This window comes from Schistocerca nitens, chromosome 4 (assembly GCF_023898315.1).
Source record: "Schistocerca nitens isolate TAMUIC-IGC-003100 chromosome 4, iqSchNite1.1, whole genome shotgun sequence".
Taxonomy (NCBI): Eukaryota; Metazoa; Arthropoda; class Insecta; order Orthoptera; family Acrididae; genus Schistocerca; species Schistocerca nitens.
Window position 1 is genome coordinate 93188239 of NC_064617.1, and position 21533 is coordinate 93209771.

Below are 21533 nucleotides of genomic sequence, written 5' to 3' on the forward strand. Positions count from 1 at the left end.
ATAAAAATACACCACCAGAGCTCCATGCCAACAGCAAACCATGGGAACTTGATCTGACTCACAGGACATGGAGTTCATTTAACAGGATCAAGAACCATGGGAGATGCAGTGACCTACCATACACATGGGGAAAGATTATCACTCAAGAGTGCACCAGTGGGTTTCCGAGACACGCTGTCACACAAATGGTGGAAGAGTGTCCTCAAAATTCATACCATGGAAACCCCTTGGATTTCTTGGGCCTTACAGCAGATGTGACAAATTATATAAATAATACATCTGTAAATTTTTTAATTACATACATATTGTGTTATATTGTACTTGTATTTCTCAAGTGATATATAGTTGCCATACAATTAATAGTAATGAATTTATTTGATACTATGTCTGCTTTCTTTTTGTGAGGTTACCATTCCACTTCTTGTTTTTTTCACTGATGAATAAATAATCAGTTCATCAAAACTTAAATATCACTGTTGTCTACCATTATAAATCAGTTTTGCTTACATTTAATTTGCAAACTTCCCACATTTAGAATTTCAACTCTAAAATCACTAGTGTAACCTATTTATATTCAGCTAGCACAGCTGTGGGGCACAATGAGGTGGTGTGAGATCCACACCTATGACAGATAACAAGCCAGCAGTAGTAAGGATCATACATTTGCCCAATCTCCACAAGCTGGTAATCAATCCCTTTTGTTGGTTGAGAAGTTTAAGTAGAATGAGCTGAACATTCTTGTATTTTGTGTCAGAATGATGTAGATCACAAGTCAATACTTCCATTACTCTGTTTAGTAGCTGGAAGGTCATGTTTGTCCTCGTCCCCCACTATCTAAACACATTTTGGGCACAATATTCCGCAGATTGAGAAGTCTCAATAATCAACAAATAAAGCAGTTCATATGCAAGGGGACATCCACATATGTCAATCTACTTTTCATACCCACTGCACCTCTAAAAAAAAGCTTCCATTTCACTATCAGGCACATGTGGGGAAAGATGGGAACTAAATGTATACAAATGTAATCTGAAGACATGATAAGAAAAGAGAGGATTCAGTTTCATATCAGTTGACCAGGTTGTTACAACACCTTTTATAACATGAGATCAACAGTATAAAAGAGTTACAGCAATAAAATCTCAATGTGAGTTAAAATCATTTATGGCAGCAACTAATGGACCAAATTTTGAAATAGAAATGTGTATTTATTATTGACCTTGACACATTTGTTTGCATATTACTTCTTGCCACTAATACACGTCACAACTATCCACAGGACTATCATAAGGATTGTTGTTCATTGTGTAATTGACACATTAAAAAAATGAAAATTTTATGTGCCGCATAACTGTACTCTTACTCAAACATATATGGTCAAAGAGAGCCAAAATGTTATTTTAATTGACTTTTTTTAAAAATATTTTTCCATATATAAATATTACTAATTTCAGGTGAGAGACCAGTAATACATTCCTTGAAACATACAAATTCTGCCTGCAGTATCTACACTATTACAATTTACAAATATAGTCTAGTACCACGACAGCACATACCCAAACTAATGACATTTGAAACAAGTAATCAACACGTGTCCCCCTACACACACACACACACACACACACACACACACACACACACACACACACACACACACACACACACACCAGTACCATGAAAGATGAAAATATTGAGCAACAGGAAATCATCATACGGTAATGATAGGCCGATATCAACACGACATTTACTTTACATATATGTACACATTTACTATTATACATTAAATTAATGTTTACTTTTCTTATGCTTTTTTGATTTATGTTTCTTATGTTTTGATGCTTTTTTATGTTCCTTCTTATGTTTCTCTCTGCGTGAAATTTTATTTTTCTTCTCAACCCAAATGAAAGATGACAGTTCATCTGTCAGATTAGACTCTGATATTAGCTTTGTATTTTTAGTTACATGGGGAATAGGTGTACTTGGTAGAGAGGGTCCATACATTGCACTTTCCATGGCTGCACTGTTATCATCTACTGGTGCCTGTGCAGGTTTGCTACCTCCTGTGGTTGTTTTTGCTCCTGATATTGCATCAGCACTAACGGTGTCTTCAGAGGATCGTATTGGGTCAGAATCTGTTCTGTTTAGTCCAAGATTAAAATCACAAGATTTTCCCTGCATTCCTTCCTTAATTTGAGTATTAATTGCATCAAGGTCTAGATTGGAAAAAATCCCTCGAGGTGGTGATGTATTCCTCAAAATATTGAGTGCGCTTGCTGGTGTCTGCTTCAACGGTTCTGTTGCTGCAAAAGATGACCTTCCAAATGATGAAATACCAGGTACTTCTTCAGCTGCTCTTGTGATGCCTGGCTCCAATTTAATGTGTTGAGTAATTGCAGACTGACTAGGTGACTTATCTGCATTAGTACGTTCATCTTCAGATGCTGATTCATCTTCACTACTGCTAAGGAACACAGCTTTGTACAGGTCCATTTTTGAGGGTGGATCAGCAAAGTCCATCACCTAAACAGCAAAGAAGAGAGTAAAGTAACTAAAAATTTGAGTGAGGCAATATCTGTTATTTACAATACTCTAAGCCTATGCTCAAGACAATTTTGGGATGACTAATCAGAATAAATAAATTAGCTTCAATTTATCTAGGAACTTAATCAGAGCTACTACTCAATTTTGTCAGACATCAAACAACTGATGAAAATGCAACTACAAGCATTAAACCATTTGTTTCAAAAATTTTCATGTTCCTCTGCCTCTCGATACTCTCCATTCCCCCATCCCTCATCCCATAACAAATATATGGTTTTATGATTATGAACAATGGACAATATGTGTGCAGAACTGCATACTCTTTACACAGAGGGCTAACCATACATTTACTTTCTTTGTTTATGTAATTAGCTGATAATATCTTTTACAGTGCACTATATATGCAGAACAATGAATGAATGCTGAAGAAGATGTAAAAGATACAGTATATAAATAAACTAATAAAGCACATTGAACCAACAAATTGGATATGCCTATTAAGTGTCAAAAATAATTTTCAGTTTTCCCCATCTATTCCTAAACATGAACAGTACATACTGAGAATTGTTCTCATATATAATGTAACACACAGACATTGACAGCTGTCTTTATGGTCTAACAAGATACCTACATTAAACAAATTAAATGTGTATGTGTACTTTATTTTACTAGAAAAACTTAAACTGTAAGAAACAGATTTGAATAAATCAGTAAGGACAATAGGACAAACAATTAACTACTTCAAAGTGTTACAATTCACTGCATCATCATTAGAAAAACAAATCGTGTGACAATACATTAACAGAAAAATGAATGGTGAGAATTATTACAGAAGTGGTTGTTCCACAGCAAAAAATCACTGGGTCATAAGACACTGCTGAAAAAGGTAAAGCTGTCATCAATCTGAAGGCTGATTTGAACAACACAGTTGTTTTTTCTAGGTGAAGGTGGTATATCCTTACCTTCCTCCAACATCTGAACTGACTTATTCAACCAGTTATAGGCAGACCTATAGTTTAAGACAGTATCTGACTACAGTTCACACTAAGAAACATTGTTAAACGTAAAAAAGTGATAATTTACAGATAGAAATTGTGTGATTGACTGCAGAGTGAACCAAAGATGTTTGAATATATAGCCTAGCACTTCACCAATAAGCCATCAAACCACCATACGGAAAGGTAAAAGTTACTACAGAAGAGAGGTAACAGCAAGTGAACAGAAAAGGACATCATACAAACATGAGACAGAAAGTAGAAGGAATAAAGAAACTAAGTGAAAGAAAGACAAAAAAGTGACACATTCTTAATTGTTGTCCATTTGCAGCTACAGAACAGAAAAAGTCGGAATGTATTTAAAGGCCAATATGCTTTGAAGTGTCCAGCCAGGCTGATGACTTCATTTATTCGCCAGACATTTGAAACATACTATCTGTCCATCAGGGCAGGAAAATTTTAGATGTTATATGTGGTGTCCTACACTAATGACACCACGTTAGCCATTCTACATTCAGAGGTTGGCAGTAACACATGAGACAGCCCTGACAATTCACAGCCGGCTCGTAGACATGCCCTCTGCTGCACGTGTGGGTACCGCCACCAACGATCTTGCTTAAGAAGATGCCATACTGATGTCAGCCAGATGATCATGGAATTCACTTGGATCCTTTGCAGCAACCTTATTTCATTGCAACAGTTGGTGTTCCTCTGTCTAGACTTGCCTGCTAACTTTTCCCCATTGCCCACCCTGAATGTGTTCCTTATGAATAATTAACTGCTGTGGTAGGTAAGTAGTTTCAGGAACAGATTAATGTGGCAACTGCACATTACAAATTCTTTTGTTTACAGAGGCAACCTAATCAGACTCATAAGCAGTGAGTAGCAGACTTACAATGCCTCACATGCCTTCTAAATTTAAGTGTGAATGTAGACGTTATGACAGTTATGCCATGATTAGGAACACCATTGCTCAAAATGTGTCAAATCCTCACATACACAAACAGATTCTTAAATATCATTATCCTAGTTTGCAACAGGTTTTGGAATTAGTGGAGCATCAGGATTTGTTTTACAAAGTGGCGGTTGACATTGATTCCACTCCTATTTGTCATAAAGACTAGTAAAAAACAGGTTGTGCCATTAGCTCATGCAAAGTCTCAGCCAGAGCAGCAATGTAAACAGATTCAGTGTGCTAAGCAGCATACTAGCTCTGTTAATCTTGTTCTCTGTGTTTCGCAATGCACAAGCACCGGGTGTGCCCATGTTGTGATTGCTGGGGCAAGCGCGCCATCACATTCAAGCTGTCTGTTTGCAAAAATGCAAGTCCAACACACACTTTGCGTGTTCTCCTAAGTCATAGCCAATGAATGTCAAAGCAATTTTTTCAAAGCCAAGTAGTAACTCTAGAGTAACGAGGTGCAAATCAAGTGCCGCAATGAAAAAGTCACACATTTCTTCTACTCAGGGTCAGGCAAATAAAATGTCTGACATTCTACAGACTGCCAAATCGCAAAATATACATGCAGTTTGATACTGGTGCATCAGTGACTTTGCTGAACCGAAGCACTTACGAACTGTCAGGCAAGCATAAATTTCGTAAGTCACTGGCAACTCTTTCTGATTATAGTGGATATGACATTCTCGTATTAGGTATTTGCAGCCAACCTGTCACTTTTTGTAATGTTACCAAGACAGTAACTTTCACGGTTTTGTGCTCAAGTGACGGTGGAAACACTTTTTGTATGGATTCTTTTGATTTGTTAGGTTTGTGCATTCAACACATTGTTTTCTTTGTGAAATATTTTGTACCTACAGAAAGGGTAGATAAACTGTGTGACGAATTTAGTGTCTTTTCTGAGATTGCCTAGGCAAAGCTACTAATTTTGAGGGTCATATTACCATGAAAGACAATGCGTAACCACAGTTTTGCCGAGTATGACTCATCCCTCATGCTATCTGGGATTAGATGGCACAAGAACTCTTTATCTAGGCAGGACAATTGTGTGATTTCCCCTGCAGCAGGCAGTCAGTAGGCATCACCTTTCATGATAATTAAGGAAACTTCAGGTAGGTTATGATTATGTGCAGATTTCAAGGTGACAGTAAATCCACAGACAGTGACACCTATCCTTTGCCAAGGCCTGAGGAACTCATGGACAATCTTGGTGCATGTCACTTCTTTTCCAAGACTTATTTTCGTGATGCTTATTTGCGGCTTCCCTTGGATGAACAGTTTCAAGAGGTTTTTGTAATCAGCACCCACATGGGTTCAGCATTATTTGACACAGCTGACTGCTACAGTTCATTCTTGTTCAAATTATTTGGATGACACAGTTGTTTCGGGTCATAATCCCGATTAACATCTTTCAAAACTCGGGAAATTGTTTCAAGTGTTCTCAGATGCTGGGTTAAAGTGTAGTAAAGGCAACTGACTCTTCTTCCAGAATGAGACTGAATTGTTAGAACATGTAATCAACAGGCAGCGTACCCACCAAATGTTAGTGAACTCCAAGCTGTGTAAGGTAAATTGACTTATTACATTCAGCTCATTCCAAACGCTGCACAGATTGAAGCACCACTGCATCATCTTTGGTGAAAGACTGTTCTGTTTGAGTGGACCAAAGAGTGACAAGTTGCATTTGAGGAACTGAAAGATGTTTTAGTGATTGATTGTTGTCTGGAGCACAATTCTCTCACACAAGAGTGGATTGTTTGACAGGCCAATTGCCTTTGCATCCAAACACCTCACAAAACAACAGTGCAACTATTTGCAGATTGAAATGGAAGCTCTTGCAACAATATATATGATGACCAAATTCTACTGATACTTATGTGGCAGAAAATTTTACTTGGAGATGGGTCACAAACCTCTCACCTCATTGTCCAGCACTTCCAACCAGTCCCTCCGTACACGGCACAAAAACTGCAGTGTTGGTCTCAGCTCTTCTCAAATTATCAGTAAGAAATTGTTCACAGGTCAACTGCTACACATTCACACACACAGACACTCTCTCTCACATCCCAGATGGTGCTCATTCAGATTTGACACTTCTGAAGTGTCATGTTTCCACACTGATGTTCAGGACGATAAAACACTTGATGGTTTTCCCATCAACCACTGATAGATTGCTCACACAATGGCTACAGACTCCAATCTCAAGATTTAGTTGCAGTACCTCCACATCAGTTGGCCACATTGAATTAAGCATACTAGGGATTTAATAATATGCCTTTATTTTGCTTCGTGGCACAATTTATGTCCAGCAGGGTGTTATCACACACAGACAATAATCAATTCTGAGTGGTGTGCCACATGTGCTTCACAAGGGCATTCTTCACCTTCTCCATAAGCAGCTCACCCGACACCACTGCACATCGGTTGGCATGGACACTCAAACTGAGCAACTGACTTCACAATGTCCAGTGTGTGTGGAACACCAGGCTGCTCGGGGACTGATGACCTCAGATGTTAAGTCCCATAGTGCTCAGAGCCATTTGAGCCAGGCTGCTCCGTCACAGAAACGTTTTGGTTGGGTCACGCCCAGTGCCCAATGGCAGTGTCTGCATATTGACTTTGTGGGTCTCTACTGGAATTCTCATTGGTTTACTGTGGTTTACTTTTAGCAAGTTTCCGTTTGTGGTGCCCATGCAATCCACCACAACAGCTACTGCTATCATGACTCTGACATCGATTTTTTGTAATGAAGGTTTACCAGAAGTGCTGGTTTTGGATAATGGACCCCAATCCACATCAATAGAATCCACCACTTCAACTACTACCATCACAACTTTGATGTCAATTTTTTGCATTCAAAGTTTAACAGAAGTTCTCTTCAACAGAATTTCAGCAGTTTTATGACATCAATGGCACTGAGCGTTTGACGACAGCACCATTACACCCTCAATCTAATGTTGAAGTGGGATGTTTCATCCAAACATTCAAGCAACGGATAAAAAGTTGCGTGCTTCCCATACTAGGGGTGCTTCCCATATGTGGGAGCAAGTGTTAGTGCTCTTCCTCTCATCATACTGTTCCTAGCCACGCAACGAGTCAACAGTGGAACTTTGGTATGGGTGTCGGGATAGTACACTCCTGCAGTTACTGCATCCTCTGTAGTGGTCAGTCCATCCTCCACAGTGCTCTAAGTTTAATGTTAATGATGTCATCTTTTTCAGAGTTTTCGGAAGACACAGGCATTGGGAGCAAGGCATTATCAAGAGGGCCATTCTTTATATTTACTACAGCATCCTGCTGGGCTGCAGAAGCACCATCAGAATCAGCTTCACTTGTGTGGGCTGCTTGATACTGCTGTTGGTTTTCAATTGCAGTTTCGGAGCCCAGGACGACCGTGTAGCCTCAGCCACCTTCACCTCCCTCGTGTCCTGCACTGCTGGCGCCAGACAGGGAGCCAACGGCTATCGATGCTGTGATGTCACCATCACCACAATGCCAGAAGCCCCATTCACAAGAGATGGGCCCCTTTACCCTGCAACCTTCCAGTGGCTCAAAGTGTACCCTCGAGTCACTGTTGCACCTTCATCAATAAAAGAAAATGTTCCATCCCTAGGTGTAGTTGGGCACCCTATGGCTGGTTTCGCAGCTGAAGTTTCCAGCCATTCGCAAGACGGATGTTGGGGTGCGGACAGGAGCTTGTCATCGGCTCGAGTTTTGGCTTCTGTCTTCTCAGTGGCACGTGCTGTCATTTCCAGCAGTACCAATACAGTTTTTGCGGGGGAGAGGTGTCATAAACTATCAACACCACACCAGGCATTCTACATCATGAGTTTAGCAGTAACACATGTGATTGTCCTGCCAATCTACAGCCGGCTCATACACCCACTCTCGGCTGCATGCACAAGTAGCACCACAAGTGAGCTGACTTAAAAGGAGGCTGCACCGATGACGGCCAGTCTAACTGTGGAGCTCGCCTAGAGCCTTTGCAGCATTACTAACTTATGCAATTGTTTATGATGAATATACCTGTGGAACAGACTAGTGTGGCATACAATTTGGACTTTCAGGAGAACATTACGTAAACGAAGTTACACATTATGTCTGCTTATAATTAGTTTGCTCTCTGTCTCTGTACACACTGATTCCTCGGCAACCACCCCCGGACCAACCCAACATATGTTTCTACTTTGCCTTCTCTGGCCCATTTTTCTATTCTTTTACTGCTCAGCTAGTTTTATTTCTTTTTTGTTCCTTTTATGACCCCTAATAATACTCTTTTTATTTCATTGTCAGTAATCACTGAAGATTGTGTTGGAGACTACTTTTACCAATTCTATTTCTTACTGTTTTCACCACATCTTTTGTTTTTTGCATCCAGCTCTTTCACACTCCCTACACTCAACATCTATAGCAACCTACTCTTACCACCTACTATAGTGCCCTTTCCTTCTTGGTTTTTCGTTAACCATGACATCAAACAATGCTGCACAGAGCTAAAGACACTGGTCTCACATCTGAGGAGACTAGGATTCAAATCCCTACCCGACCATCCAAATTTAGGATTTCCGTGGTTTCCTGAGATTGCTTAAGTCAAATGATGGGACAGTTTCTTTGGGGAAAAAAAAGCATAGCAAGTTTCCTTCCCTAATTGAAGCTTGTTTTGCACCTCTAAAGAAACCATCATCAAATCACATTTTCTTTCTTAACTTTTTCTATCACTATTGTTCTTCCCTCTTCATTATATTTTTTTTTCATTTTCACTGATCCTTCTGGTACTAGCCTTATACCTTTGATATCTTGTTATTCTGCCATTATCTCTTGTTAATGTGATCATTTCCTGTCCTGTTACATGAGATAGCTTTCTTGAAAACCTCTATTAATCTGTTCCCCCATCTATTTATAACATATTACATTCAACCCCACCAACATTGTATCTATTTCCCACTCTTAATGAACAATCTCAAGTAGCTGTTTTTGCTTCACTGTCTTTCTACATCTTTCATGGCCAGTTTATTTTAATTCTGAAATACTTAAGATTCCATCTGTACTTTTAGATAATTCTGTTGAGCCAGCCACGAATTTTGGCAACAATCAGTATGGCTTTCTTTCTATCATTTGATACTTGTACAATTAAAGCTTCACTATTTTTTCTACACACAAGGTCTTTCAAAACTGCTGCTCAGTTCAGTTGCAGTCACAGTTGGTCCTTAGTGTCCAGAGACGACAGTGGTCGTGTGTGTGTGTGTGTGTGTGTGTGTGTGTGTGTGTGTGTGTGTGTGTGTGTGTGTGTACAACATCTGCAACTCAATGCCTCTACTACGTGGTGAACAGCAATTTGTCCTTTTCATTTTGTTGTTAATTTTAAAAAACTGATAGATTGGTCATTAAATAACAAAGCTGCAAAACCAGTTTCCTGCCAATTTTGTTTCTTTTATATTTCTTGTTTTTTTGCCCTTCCTATACATCTTGACTTGCAACTGACCCACCATCTTTAGCCTCTCCACTTTCAAACTTCATTTGTTACTTGGATTTCATTACTGATTTTCCCATTTCATCTTGTGTTGTTATATCTTCCTGGATCTGTGTTTCTAAGTGACTTTAGCCATTCAATCAGTGCTACATTTTACTTTCTATATTTGTGCCATCAAATCTGCCAGATGAAGAGATTTGTGGTTCCAAAAGTCTTGTGACTGTCTGTGTGTGTACTACTTAACTGTTTCCTACTCGTAACTAAGATTTATGGTGCACCCCTGGATAAGCAGCTAAGAGTAAGGTTAATGAATTGTTTAAAGGGAGTATAATTTGTTTGTGAACATCTTACAGATGCGAAGAGCAGTTTTTATACGTTTTTTGAAATTTGGGTCAGTGAGCAGCACAAGGTGTGTACTTGAAAGACAAAATAAGCAAGATGTAGGTTTAATGACTGGATGATGAAAGGCACACAAATTCGAGTGAAGGAAAAGAAACTAGCTATCATACTGCTTGAGAATAGAATGCATGATTGATATCGGAGAGAGCATCAGAAAACAAAAGGAGATTTCACATGTGAAAACTGATTGTGGTGCCAATGTTGAAGTTTACTGGCAACAATTACACAGTACTCTATTCAAACATACAGTCACAAGTGGCATAACACAGTTTATATATTAACATATTCACTTCCAACAGTCAGATAGCAATTATTGTTCATAGCTTACCCGATCATCATTTGTCTGGTCTGTCAGATCCTTATCTGCAACTGTTGATGATGTTGTAGATTGTGTTTGAGGAACAGTTTCTTTTTTCTGAACAGGGGACACTGCTGAAGTCTTGGCAGTTTCAGCTTCATCAGTTACTTGAGCCTCAGTCAGTTTGATATTATGATTTGCTGCATCTAGGAAATCAAATACTGAGAATTTGCTCACTCCTTTCTTTCTCACTAGAGATGCAGACGGCTGGCTAATACTGTAACAGAGAAACGAAATAAAAAATACTGGAAAAACTGTCATATTTATTCAGTTACAAGTACATCACAGCCTGCATACACATGAGCTCAGTAACAAATATGGGCACTTGGATGTGTGTCTTCACGACACTTTTGCCCTTTCTAAACGAACCAATGATGAAACAGGCTGCTCTTCATCTTGGGATCTTCTCTTTTTTTTTTCCTCTATCAACCTTACATGGTAAGAGTCCCAGTATGAGCCGTAATATGCAGATATATGTTGATAAAGAGTTTTGTAAGCTACCTCCTCGATAGGTGCATGACACTTTTTACAGATTCTTCCAATGAATCTCAGTATGACATCTGCCTTTCCTATAATTAGTATTGAGTTTTTGTTCCAGTTTTATAGTTCCATGTGCATACACTCAGATATTTAGTGGACGTGGCTGTTTCCAGTGACTGTGAAACAATCATGTACATAAACAGTGACATATCTTTCCCTATTTATGCACAATGTGATAGACACTGCCAATGCCTCCACCAAGTGTTGATACTTCGCAAATTTTTGTGCATTTCACATCAATTTTATAGGACTGTAACTTCTGTTCAAACAACAGAATCATCAGCAAACAGCTCAAGGGGTTTCCAATTTTATCCACTACATTTTTTTATATATATGGTGAACAATAATGGTTCTTTAACACTTCCCTGGAGTGGTTCCGTATCAGTTCTCTCCAAGGCACCATAAATTATGTGGCGGAAGGTCCGTAGTGTACAACTATCAGTTTATTCCATTCACAGATAATGTGATGGAACAGTAACTGACAACATTTTCCTAATTTTATCATCATTATCATTACAGGAGACATTTGTGAGAATAAATATTATTGTTTTTTAGTTCATTACCCAAATGTACTCTCAGAATCTTATAAATACACACAACACACATTTCTTGCCTGAACCTCTTCTCACTGTAGATTGGTGGGCATTTAAGGGACATTCTCATGCGAACAAAACAAGTCTGTTGATAACATAGCGCTCTCCTCAGAAATTTTTCTAGACTTTCTTTCAACCCAAGAAATACAGAAGTCACATCCAAGACAAAATTTACATACTTCAAACTGCAGAAAGTTGGTAATACCGAAGTTCTAGTTCCATTTAAACTTTAAGTAACAATGGCAACTAAAGTAGTAGGATTCATATATTATTGTGCCTTGCTGCCATCCTAGAACTAATATGACACCAATGGAGCATCAAATGTTACAATAATATTATTCATTTTAATGCAATGGAGTTTTTGATACACCACTGCTGTGGAACTCTTGCTTCAGTGAGGGCTAAAACTGATTCTGAAAACAGTATACCCCAGTCAAGAGAAGGAGATATGCCACGATAAGGGACTCTGACTCACCAAAATGTTGCCAACCTTAAGCTAACTAGTAACACCATACAATGCACACAGTTCAATTATTTTAGTTTCTGTTCATTCAAACTGGCTATGGTGCAACAACTTAGTGGTGATACCAAAGCCAATGATTTGAAATCATGGGTGAATTTTGTTGACGGATGACTTTTCATTTAGGTGGTTCAGTGAAGAAATAAAATAAAATGTAAAATTAAGAGAGGCAACATATCATATCCAAAGAAGAGAAGTGAGTTTCATTGTGAGATCATTATCCAAAAGCACATTCAATGCATGTGTATTCTCTCGAAACATCACATTATTGGCTTCAGTGATGTAATATTTTTTGAGATCATAGTTTTGTACTTTTTTAAGAGGGTGGGAAGGCAATCAAATTGACATCCGTGCACTACACAATGATATAACAGAACTTTCTTGCTGAAGAACTACATTTTTATGAAACTGATATTCAGAAATAAGTCTAATGGTTTCAGTAAAATGCGGTGGGCGGCAACAACTCCACGTCACCTAATAAGCTGAACCACAGCAAATAATCTCCACAGGAGGGGACTTTCTGTGGCCTGCAGATTCTCCTTATATCACAAGGGAAACTCCCAGTTGCACTCCACTCAGATTTAGTGGGAAGATGTCCCAATGGATAGCCCATCAAAACTGAACACAGACCAAGCATGAAAACAGGAATAAGGTGTAATTAACTGTGAAAAAAAGAAGTGAAATATAAACCATGAATGGTACAAGCCCAAGATTTGCAACATCAAGCGAGTTTAAATACTTAAGGTGTTGTGGTTCTGTGGTCATGGTGTTGCACTGCGAAGGAGGAGATCCATGTTCAAATCTCCCTCGTGCCCCATATCCCCCCCCCCCTTCCTCCTCCAAATTATGAACTGTCTGTCCAGTCACTGACATGTCTGTTCACTGTATTCAAATTTGTGTCTGTGTCGTGTGTAACAGCGAGTTGTAAGGAAGGGACCTAAAGACGTAACTGAATCTCCTATGTGTTCTACACAGGTACCACATGATATGACTCTTTTGTTTTAAGGTTGGAATAACCTCCTCTGCTTACATTGGTTGACTTACTAAGTACAACTTTCTGCATTCTTTTCTATGGATATAGCATTATGCATTGGTTATCTATACCACCAGCCCAACAAGACCTCATTTTATCCAGCAGAATATTATGATTCACACATGTGCCATAAACAGGTCACAGTAAATATCAACTGGTGCTATCTTGTTATTCAATGCCTGTAAAATCTGGTGAGTAAATGTGTAAATAGCATTCTCATTTGAGCAACTCTTGTGAAATACAAACTGTAATTTGCTGAAGATATTACAGTTGCTCAGGTGGGATACTATTCTAGAATACATGTCCTTCTCAAAAATTTTGGAGAATGATGTCAGTAGTGGAATGGGTCAGTAGTTATTGACATCTCTCCTATCACCTTTCTTACGGAGGGGTTTAACTATGGCACACTTCAGTCTCTCTGGAAAAATGCCATGAGTCATTACACATTTCAGAAAAGATGATGATTATTATATGGGAACAGACATTTAGTAATCTATTAGAAACACCATCAACTCCACATGAGCTTTTACTTTTGACAGAATATATAATTTTCTTAATTTCAGAAGAAGAAGTTGGTGAGACATCCATATGATTGAATTTTATGTAAGTTGCTCGTGGATGATGCTGTTGTATACAGAGAAGTAACAAGACCATTAATTGCACAATATCACAGGTACTGGGAGGAGTTTGTGTCCAGTGTTATTTATAGTATAATGACCACATAAAACTAATTGTTGGAAAGACAGAAGCTACACTGAGATTCACAAGTGGCTCCTAAAGAAATGAAATGCACACACAAAAAAAGGAAGCTTACACAGGCCTATTTCACTCAGTAAGAACTTTGTAATCTCCCTTTTCTCGTGTGTGCATTTCATTTCTTTAGGAGCCACTTGTGAATCTCAGTCTGGCTTCTGAAATTCTTACTATGTAAAATTAAGAGAGGCAACATATCATATCCAAAGAAGAGAAGTGAGCTTCATTGTGAGATCATTTGGTGAGCATGACAGCATCAAAATTCCAGTAGCAGACACCGTAACAGAGGAACTGTGAATTACGAAAAGATTTACTGTTCACAGTAGAAGAATGTGTGCCCCAAGGAAAGTCATATAACATGTTTCATTCTCCCACCAACACCTCACTGCATTAATTATGGTGATAAAATCAGAGAAATTCAAAGCTAATACAGAATCTTACCACAGGAATATGTAATCTTTGTCACACACAGTACAGGGAATCTGAGATAGAGATATAGATGATTCTTTAAAAATTGTTCTGAATAGTAAAAAATATCTTTGTATAAGTTATGTTCCCTGCTCCATTAAGGAATGTTGCACACTCGTTAAAACAGTGGATCTGTATTTGTAAATATATGATTCCAAACCACCATTCAGCAAATCTGATTTATGTTCTATGGATTCCCCAAACCATTTCATGTGTATGTCGACTGAGCACAATGTAGGGAGACAGGTGTGTGTGTGTGTGTGTGTGTGTGTGTGTGTGTGTGTGTGTGTGTGTGTGCGTTTTGAATTCTCAACCAGAACTTCCCATACTTTATTAATTTATCTACTAATCTTTTCAAAAACATAAGTAGGAAGCAAACTAACACAGCTAAATAACACAATCAGTGTAACACACTACTTACCCGGCCTGAGGCTCAGGAACATTGAAGCGCTTGCAGAGCAAACTCGTTGGTTTCCAGACACAGCGCTCTCTGGTGAGCTTGCCAAACATCTTTGCCTTAGCTGCAGATACACATGCTGGGATTTCTTCTTGCAAAACATCAGCACCAGGAGCAGAGGCTGGGACAAATCGGTCATTCATGGCTGCCTCCAGTTTGGCCACACGCTCAAATTCTGCCACTTCTTGCTCCCGCTGCCACTCTGTCATATCCAGTGGCTGGCATTTTGCAAAATCAGCTGAAAATAAATCATATTCTATACCTATTTAAATGATCAAGAATGTTAAATCAGTGGAATTCAACAAAGATGTTCAAAGCTATGTTCAATTGTTTTTCCTGTATAGTTTTGGACTAACTCACCACTCAAATAACATGACAATGTACCATAAGTCTGTACAGGGTGTACACAGGGTGGATTAGAGGATGGAAGGGTTCATCATCTTCTTATTGAAGATGCCATGCCATTATTCTATTGGAATGAACTAAAAAAATTACAAGAAACCTAAATGGAGAAGAACAGAAAATATGGTTCTTCCAGGTTTAAATCCAATGTCTTACCTGTACTTTTATTTAAGTGATTAATTATTCACCACACTTTCAAAGTCAAGTCTTCATATTTACATACAGGCATGTGTCCACTAGCAACTAACTTCTGCAAGCACTTGCTGAGTTGTTTACATTTCAGCAAAAGTTTACTCCTGAAAGTCCCTTCACCACATGTTAATTTCAGGAACTTGTGGCAAGTACTTGAAGAAGTTAAGTTAGTATTAAGAAAACAGTCTTAATCAATTTGACTGTTTTCTTAATACTAAGTTAATGTATATTAATCACTGTCACTCCACAACCATGTTGTCCAAACTTCTACTTGAAGAAGTGTTTCCATTACAGCAGCATCACGAGGCGGGCAAGTGGAAGTTTACCGTGTCATGATTAAAGACAGAGTAGCCGCCACCGTTACTGCATTATTATTATTATTATTATTGTTATTATTATTATCGAAGAAAAATTGTTACTAAAAACCATATTAGGAAAAAACAAAATGTTTGGATGAAGAAATGGATATAGAGGCATACATATTTAAGTTATCAAGAATCACTACTGAATGAAATAAAATCAGGAGGCTTCACTCAGACTGAAAAGTTTCTGACAATGTTGTACGTTAGTTTCTAATCTCTCTCATGTATTGTTCAATAAAAGATTCAAAAACAGGATACAAAAATGTGGCAAGCTGTACCACCAAGAGATGACCTTTTAATTACTCTTTGATTTTGGCAAACAGTATTTATTACTAATATAATATATTTACATTTAGTCTAACCTTAAACAATCCAATAAAATTTAAAGACATCTCTATTGTCATTCTACTTCCTCACCTGGTGAAACTTGGTTGCGGAGGCTGATTATGTTTGTTTTGGGATTCTAACGCACTGACTTTTTCATACTAGTAGTCAACACGAAAAGTTTCTATGAGTTTGAGAAAAACTTCCAGAAGATGGTAAGTTCTTGCAGCGAGATGCAAGAAACTTGCGGAAGCTACTTCTGCAATTTGATAAATCTCGCGGATGTTGACTTGCTGGGAGTTTTTCCACATGAAACAATTTTCAGAAGTAGATTCTGCAAGCAATGTGCAGACGTTTATTTGCTAGTGGACATGCACTTTAAGTAGTAAAAAATGATGGTCAAAGAAAAATTGAGCATAAAGAATCAACCAAAATGAAACAACCTTTTCATATATTAGCGCAAATTACTAACAAATATCACTCTAAAAATAAAAACAGGAAATAAGAAATGTGATTGGTCTTACACTAGTAATTACAATGAAATTACAATGAAATGAATACCCCTAGTTGCATACAGGTGTTGATATTAGTCAACGGGGGACAGTTGAAAATGTGTGCCCCGACCGGGACTTGAACCTGGGATCTCCTGCTTACATGGCAGACATTCTATCCATCTGAGTCACCGAGGACACAGAGGATAGTGCGACTGCAGAGACTTATCTCTGGCAAGCCTCCTGTGAGACCCACATTCCCAACTTATTGTCCCGCATTATATTCATAGTGTCCCTGCCCATTATACTCATTACTCACGGCTTTTTGCCAATTCCTGTAAGAGTTCGGGCACTGTTTGTGTATCTGCACAGAAGAAGGTAGTCAAATGGCCAGTGAGCCTTAACTATATATGAAGACGGTAACTGTTCTTTTGGACATGTTCTGTATGCGGCTAGGGGTATCCATTTCACTATAATTTCATTCTAACGAGCTGCTTGGTCTAAGGCTCACAAGCCATTTGACCATCTTCTTCTGTGTCTTCTGTGTCCTGTGGTTCAGATGGATAGAGCATCTGTCCCCGTTGACTTATATCAATGCCTGTATGCAGCTAGGGGTATTCATTTCATTGTAATTTCATTCTAATGAGCTGAATGAGCTGCATGGTCACCGATGTTATCTGTTCTTTTGGATATGTCCGAAAGAACAGATACCATCTTATATAAAACTAGTATTGTGATGCTAATATTTAAATACTGAAAAAGTGACACACAAACGTTGAAACTTTGTTCTGAGGTAATGAGAATATGATATCCACATAGACAAGGTATGTTTTTGAGTATTTTCATGTGCTTGAAAACATGTATTTCTTACAATTTTTGTAAGTTATGAGAGTTTATTTTGTAGTAAACCAGCATTTGTGACTTAGTCACTGTAAATAATGAACATATTGTGCCACATTGGTTTTCTCTTTAACACAGATGTATACTGTCTGCATTATCGTAAATTAATGCTATTGTCAAATTTGTTAGTGAACTTAATCTTAATCTATCAGAGAAACAGTAAATTTTATGCAAATCTTTTCTTTTGTTATGATGTCCCATTTTGGCTGTTAATCATTTCAGACCTATGAATTAAAGGAGAATAAGCACACTTAGTTTAGAGTTATTTGTTTACTGCCCTGAAAATATTGAAGCAGCACAATGCACCTCCACTCTGTATGTTGTCCTCAGTCACGGGACAATTTAATTGCTGTTCGTAAGGAGCTAGAAATTACTCTAACTATTGTCAGCCAATTTAAAGTTGCCGCAAATGGTGTGTTGGAAGGGCAACAAAGAGTCACGTACCAGAGATAAAAGTTACCTCAAGTATTATCCTCTTCACTGGCTAATGTCTTTCCTACAGGAAGTACAGAATCTATCACTACTTGTCATTTGACTGTGAAAGGCGTTAGTGGTAGGTTTAGGCATCCTGTATGGAGGAGACAGGAACCGAACCAGGGATATCTCAGAATGGTACTGTCTTCCACCGAGCCAGTGAGATTTACTTCACCTATTGGGAAACATGCTGCGTACCGTGTCAAGGGCAGTGTGAAGTTTGGAAGGTAGGAGACCAGATACTGACAGAATTGAAGCTGTGAGGACGGGTCATGAGTCGTGCTTGGGTAGCTCAGATGGTAGAGCGCTTCCCCGCGAAAGGCAAAGGTCCTGAGTTAGAGTCTTGGTCCAGCACACAGTTTTAATCTGCCAGGAAGTTTCATCTCTTGGGTATATGGGACACATCATCTCAAGGCAGTATGCCCGACCCATGGAGAGTTTTCTCAGGGTCATTACAGACCTGCCTGCATCCCTTGTCATTGCATCAACTGCAGGCTTTTTTTTTTAGGTAAAATTGCCTATTACCATTAGTTCACTATTGGGGTATCCACTATCACGCACATACTGCATCTCCTTCTACATAAAGGTGCTCTCTTTTTTTGGCTACCAGAATGCAACCAGGCCTTCACCACACTGAAGGTATGCCTCTGGTCAGAATCGTGTCTAGCTACCTTTGATCCCAACAAAAAACTTCATGTTTTTTTGTACGGCACAAAATTCAAACTAATTTCGGACCACCATTTTGTTATTTAGTGCATCTGCCCAAGTCACCGATAAGGCGGCTCACAAGTTGCTGGGTGGGCCTTGTTGCTCTCCAAACACAGCTACGACATACATTTTCACCCCACATCGCGCCTAAGGATGTCTTATGCCTCTTGCCCGTTGGCTCAGACCCTGAGTTCAATCAGGAGGAGATTGTGTTTCTTCATCTGGATGTCTCCTCCCGCCAAGCAGTAGACAGTTTTCCGACCATTAGTGTCCGAATCGCCAAGGCAACAGTGGCCAACCCCATCCTCAGGCAAATAGTCTGCCTTGTACAACAGAAATGGACTTTTTGAACTCCACACTGCTCATCTGATCTGCATCGCAACTGCTTTGTCTTCCACCATCATCTCCCACTCTTAGATGGGATCCTGCTCATCTCCACGGACGATGCAGCTCTCCGAGTGGTCATTCCCAAGAGTTTGCAGTGGGAGGTTTTACAGATGTTAAATGAGAAGCACTAACGTGTTTCCTGCACCAAAGCTTTGGCTCACAGTCATGTTTACTGGCCCAGCAGTGACCGAGAGCTGGAACACTTAGCTGCTGCATATCTCCACTGTGCTAGTCACTCTCTCAGGTCATTGTTCTCTCTGTGGACTGTAGTGAATAGATATGGCTGATTGTCACTGGCATGTTTTCCATGGTCTGGTAACCCCCGGCCACTACCAAGGTCCTATTCAAGCTCTTTCCAAGATTTTTTCTGTGGAAGGTCTTCCAGCCATGCTCATTTCTGACAATGGACACCAGTTCCTGCCTCAGGTGTTTCATGATTTCTGTGTGTGGTCAAGCATTTGCGGGGCATGTGGTTCACACCTTCAAGACCCAGATGAAAAAATGCCTGCAAGACTTCACTGCCAAAGAGGCGTTAAATTTTTTCTGACGGCCTACTGGGTGACTCCTATTTGTTCCCATAGCCCTACACAGCTTAACCATGGGCACCAGCCAAGGACGCTGCTCCGTCTCCTCCATCCTATATCTCGCCCACTGTCGCTCTCCAGCATATCAGGATTTAGACTGAGGATGGTAGTCTTGGCATGTGGTTTTCGTTGGTGCCCCTGCTAGCTACCAGCAATCATCGTATGCCGGAACGGCCACTGCATACACCCTATGGACAAGGAAGAGTGAGGTCAAGTGCCATCAAAATCAGCTCTGCATCCGGGTGAGCAGCGTCCACTCCCCCCCCCCCCCTACTGTCGCAGCCATAATACCACCTTTTTAGTACCTTGGTCACTGGGTGCCACATACCCACAAGGGTTCCAGCCTCCTCTTTCATCTGCAGCAGTACCTCCATCCAAAGGGCCTATGTCTCCTGCAACAGCTCTGGTGGTGCGTCAGCCAAAGTGCATACTCCTTGTTGGTTGAATGTCACAGGAGCAGCCTCCACCTGTGGCAGTGTCACCTCCACCTTCCAGACCACTGCTGGACATTGCCATGAATCCCAACTTGTAGTGACCATTGTCGGTCCTGTCATCTTGTGTTCCGACAGAGGAGTGTTGGGGTTCTCCTCACACCGGCTACTTTTGCCTGTATCCCCAGATATCCGCTAACTGGGGCTTGATCGCGCCTCTCACATCCAGGGCCTCCATGGATGTGGATATCATCTCAACATCGTGGCAGCCTGCGGTATCAGCAACGCTTGGCCCCCCATGGGGTTGGTTGATTCGTGGAAGGGGACAAAACACTGAGGTCATCAGTCCCATTGGATCAGGGAAGGATGGAGAAGGTAGTCAGCTGTGCCGTTTCAAGAGAACCATCCCGCCATTTGCTTGAAGTGATTTAGGAAAACCTCAGAAAACTTAAATCAGTATAGCCAGATGTGGGTCTGAACCGTTCGCCCTCCCGAATGAGAGTCAGTGTGCGAACCATTGCGGCACTTCGCTCAGTCCACCACGGGGCGAGGGGTGTACTGACCCACATACATCCAAACTGTAGATCCTGGTGCGCAACCATAGAGCACACCACACAAGTCAGCAGATGCAGCTAAAAGTTCGACAACTATCAGAGGCTGCCACTTGTGGATGTGGGTGCAGCCTCTCGTCAGTGCACTCTATCGTTTGGCCAACAGCTTCTTGAGATGGGCCCGGCCAGCCCTAACACAGTTACATGTTCATCTCTGCTTATGTGTTACCAGACTGTTATTGTGAACCATTCTGTGGCTAATGTACCCATTATAATAAGTTGTTTTTTGTTTTCTAGACTTTATCAAGTTTGTTATGTCAAGCCATCATGTGATGTTCTCTTGTGGGATTAGAACAGTTAATAGATAAAGAGATGCTGAATGAAAACATGTTTAGATGCCAGGAGAGCATTGCATGAAGCCTCCGATGAGAGCCACAGCTGGATATTATCATGAGATCTCTTACAGAATCTGAAAAATTCTGCTCATATATAAATGCTGTTAGTGGCATCAAGTTACTGTCTAGATACTCATGGATGAGGCAGGAACTGAAATTGAGAGTAACAAAGCAAAAGCAGACATGCTGAATTCTGTTTTCAAAATTTCGAAAAACCAAGAGTAATTCCCCAACTTAATTCTTGTAT

The 21533-nt window shown here is 39.8% G+C and overlaps 1 protein-coding gene across 2 annotated transcripts in view; it reads right to left on the reverse strand.

Moving 5' to 3' along the window:
* Positions 1-478: 478 nt before the first annotated feature.
* Positions 479-21533, reverse strand: part of LOC126252098 (G patch domain-containing protein 1 homolog) — a 43506-nt gene continuing 22451 nt past the window's right edge. Inside the window, exons 6-9 of one of the 2 annotated variants that reach the window (XR_007545831.1) lie at positions 15050-15323; positions 10692-10938; positions 1632-2520; positions 479-1599 (exon numbers count right to left, since the gene is read on the reverse strand). Coding sequence is in view for 1 of the 2 variants with exons in the window: in XM_049952957.1 (XP_049808914.1) it covers positions 1786-2520; positions 10692-10938; positions 15050-15323 (1256 nt within the window). In the remaining variant the exon portion in view is untranslated. Of the gene's footprint in view, positions 2521-10691; positions 10939-15049; positions 15324-21533 lie in introns of both variants that reach the window. The other variant, XM_049952957.1, reaches the window with a different exon arrangement.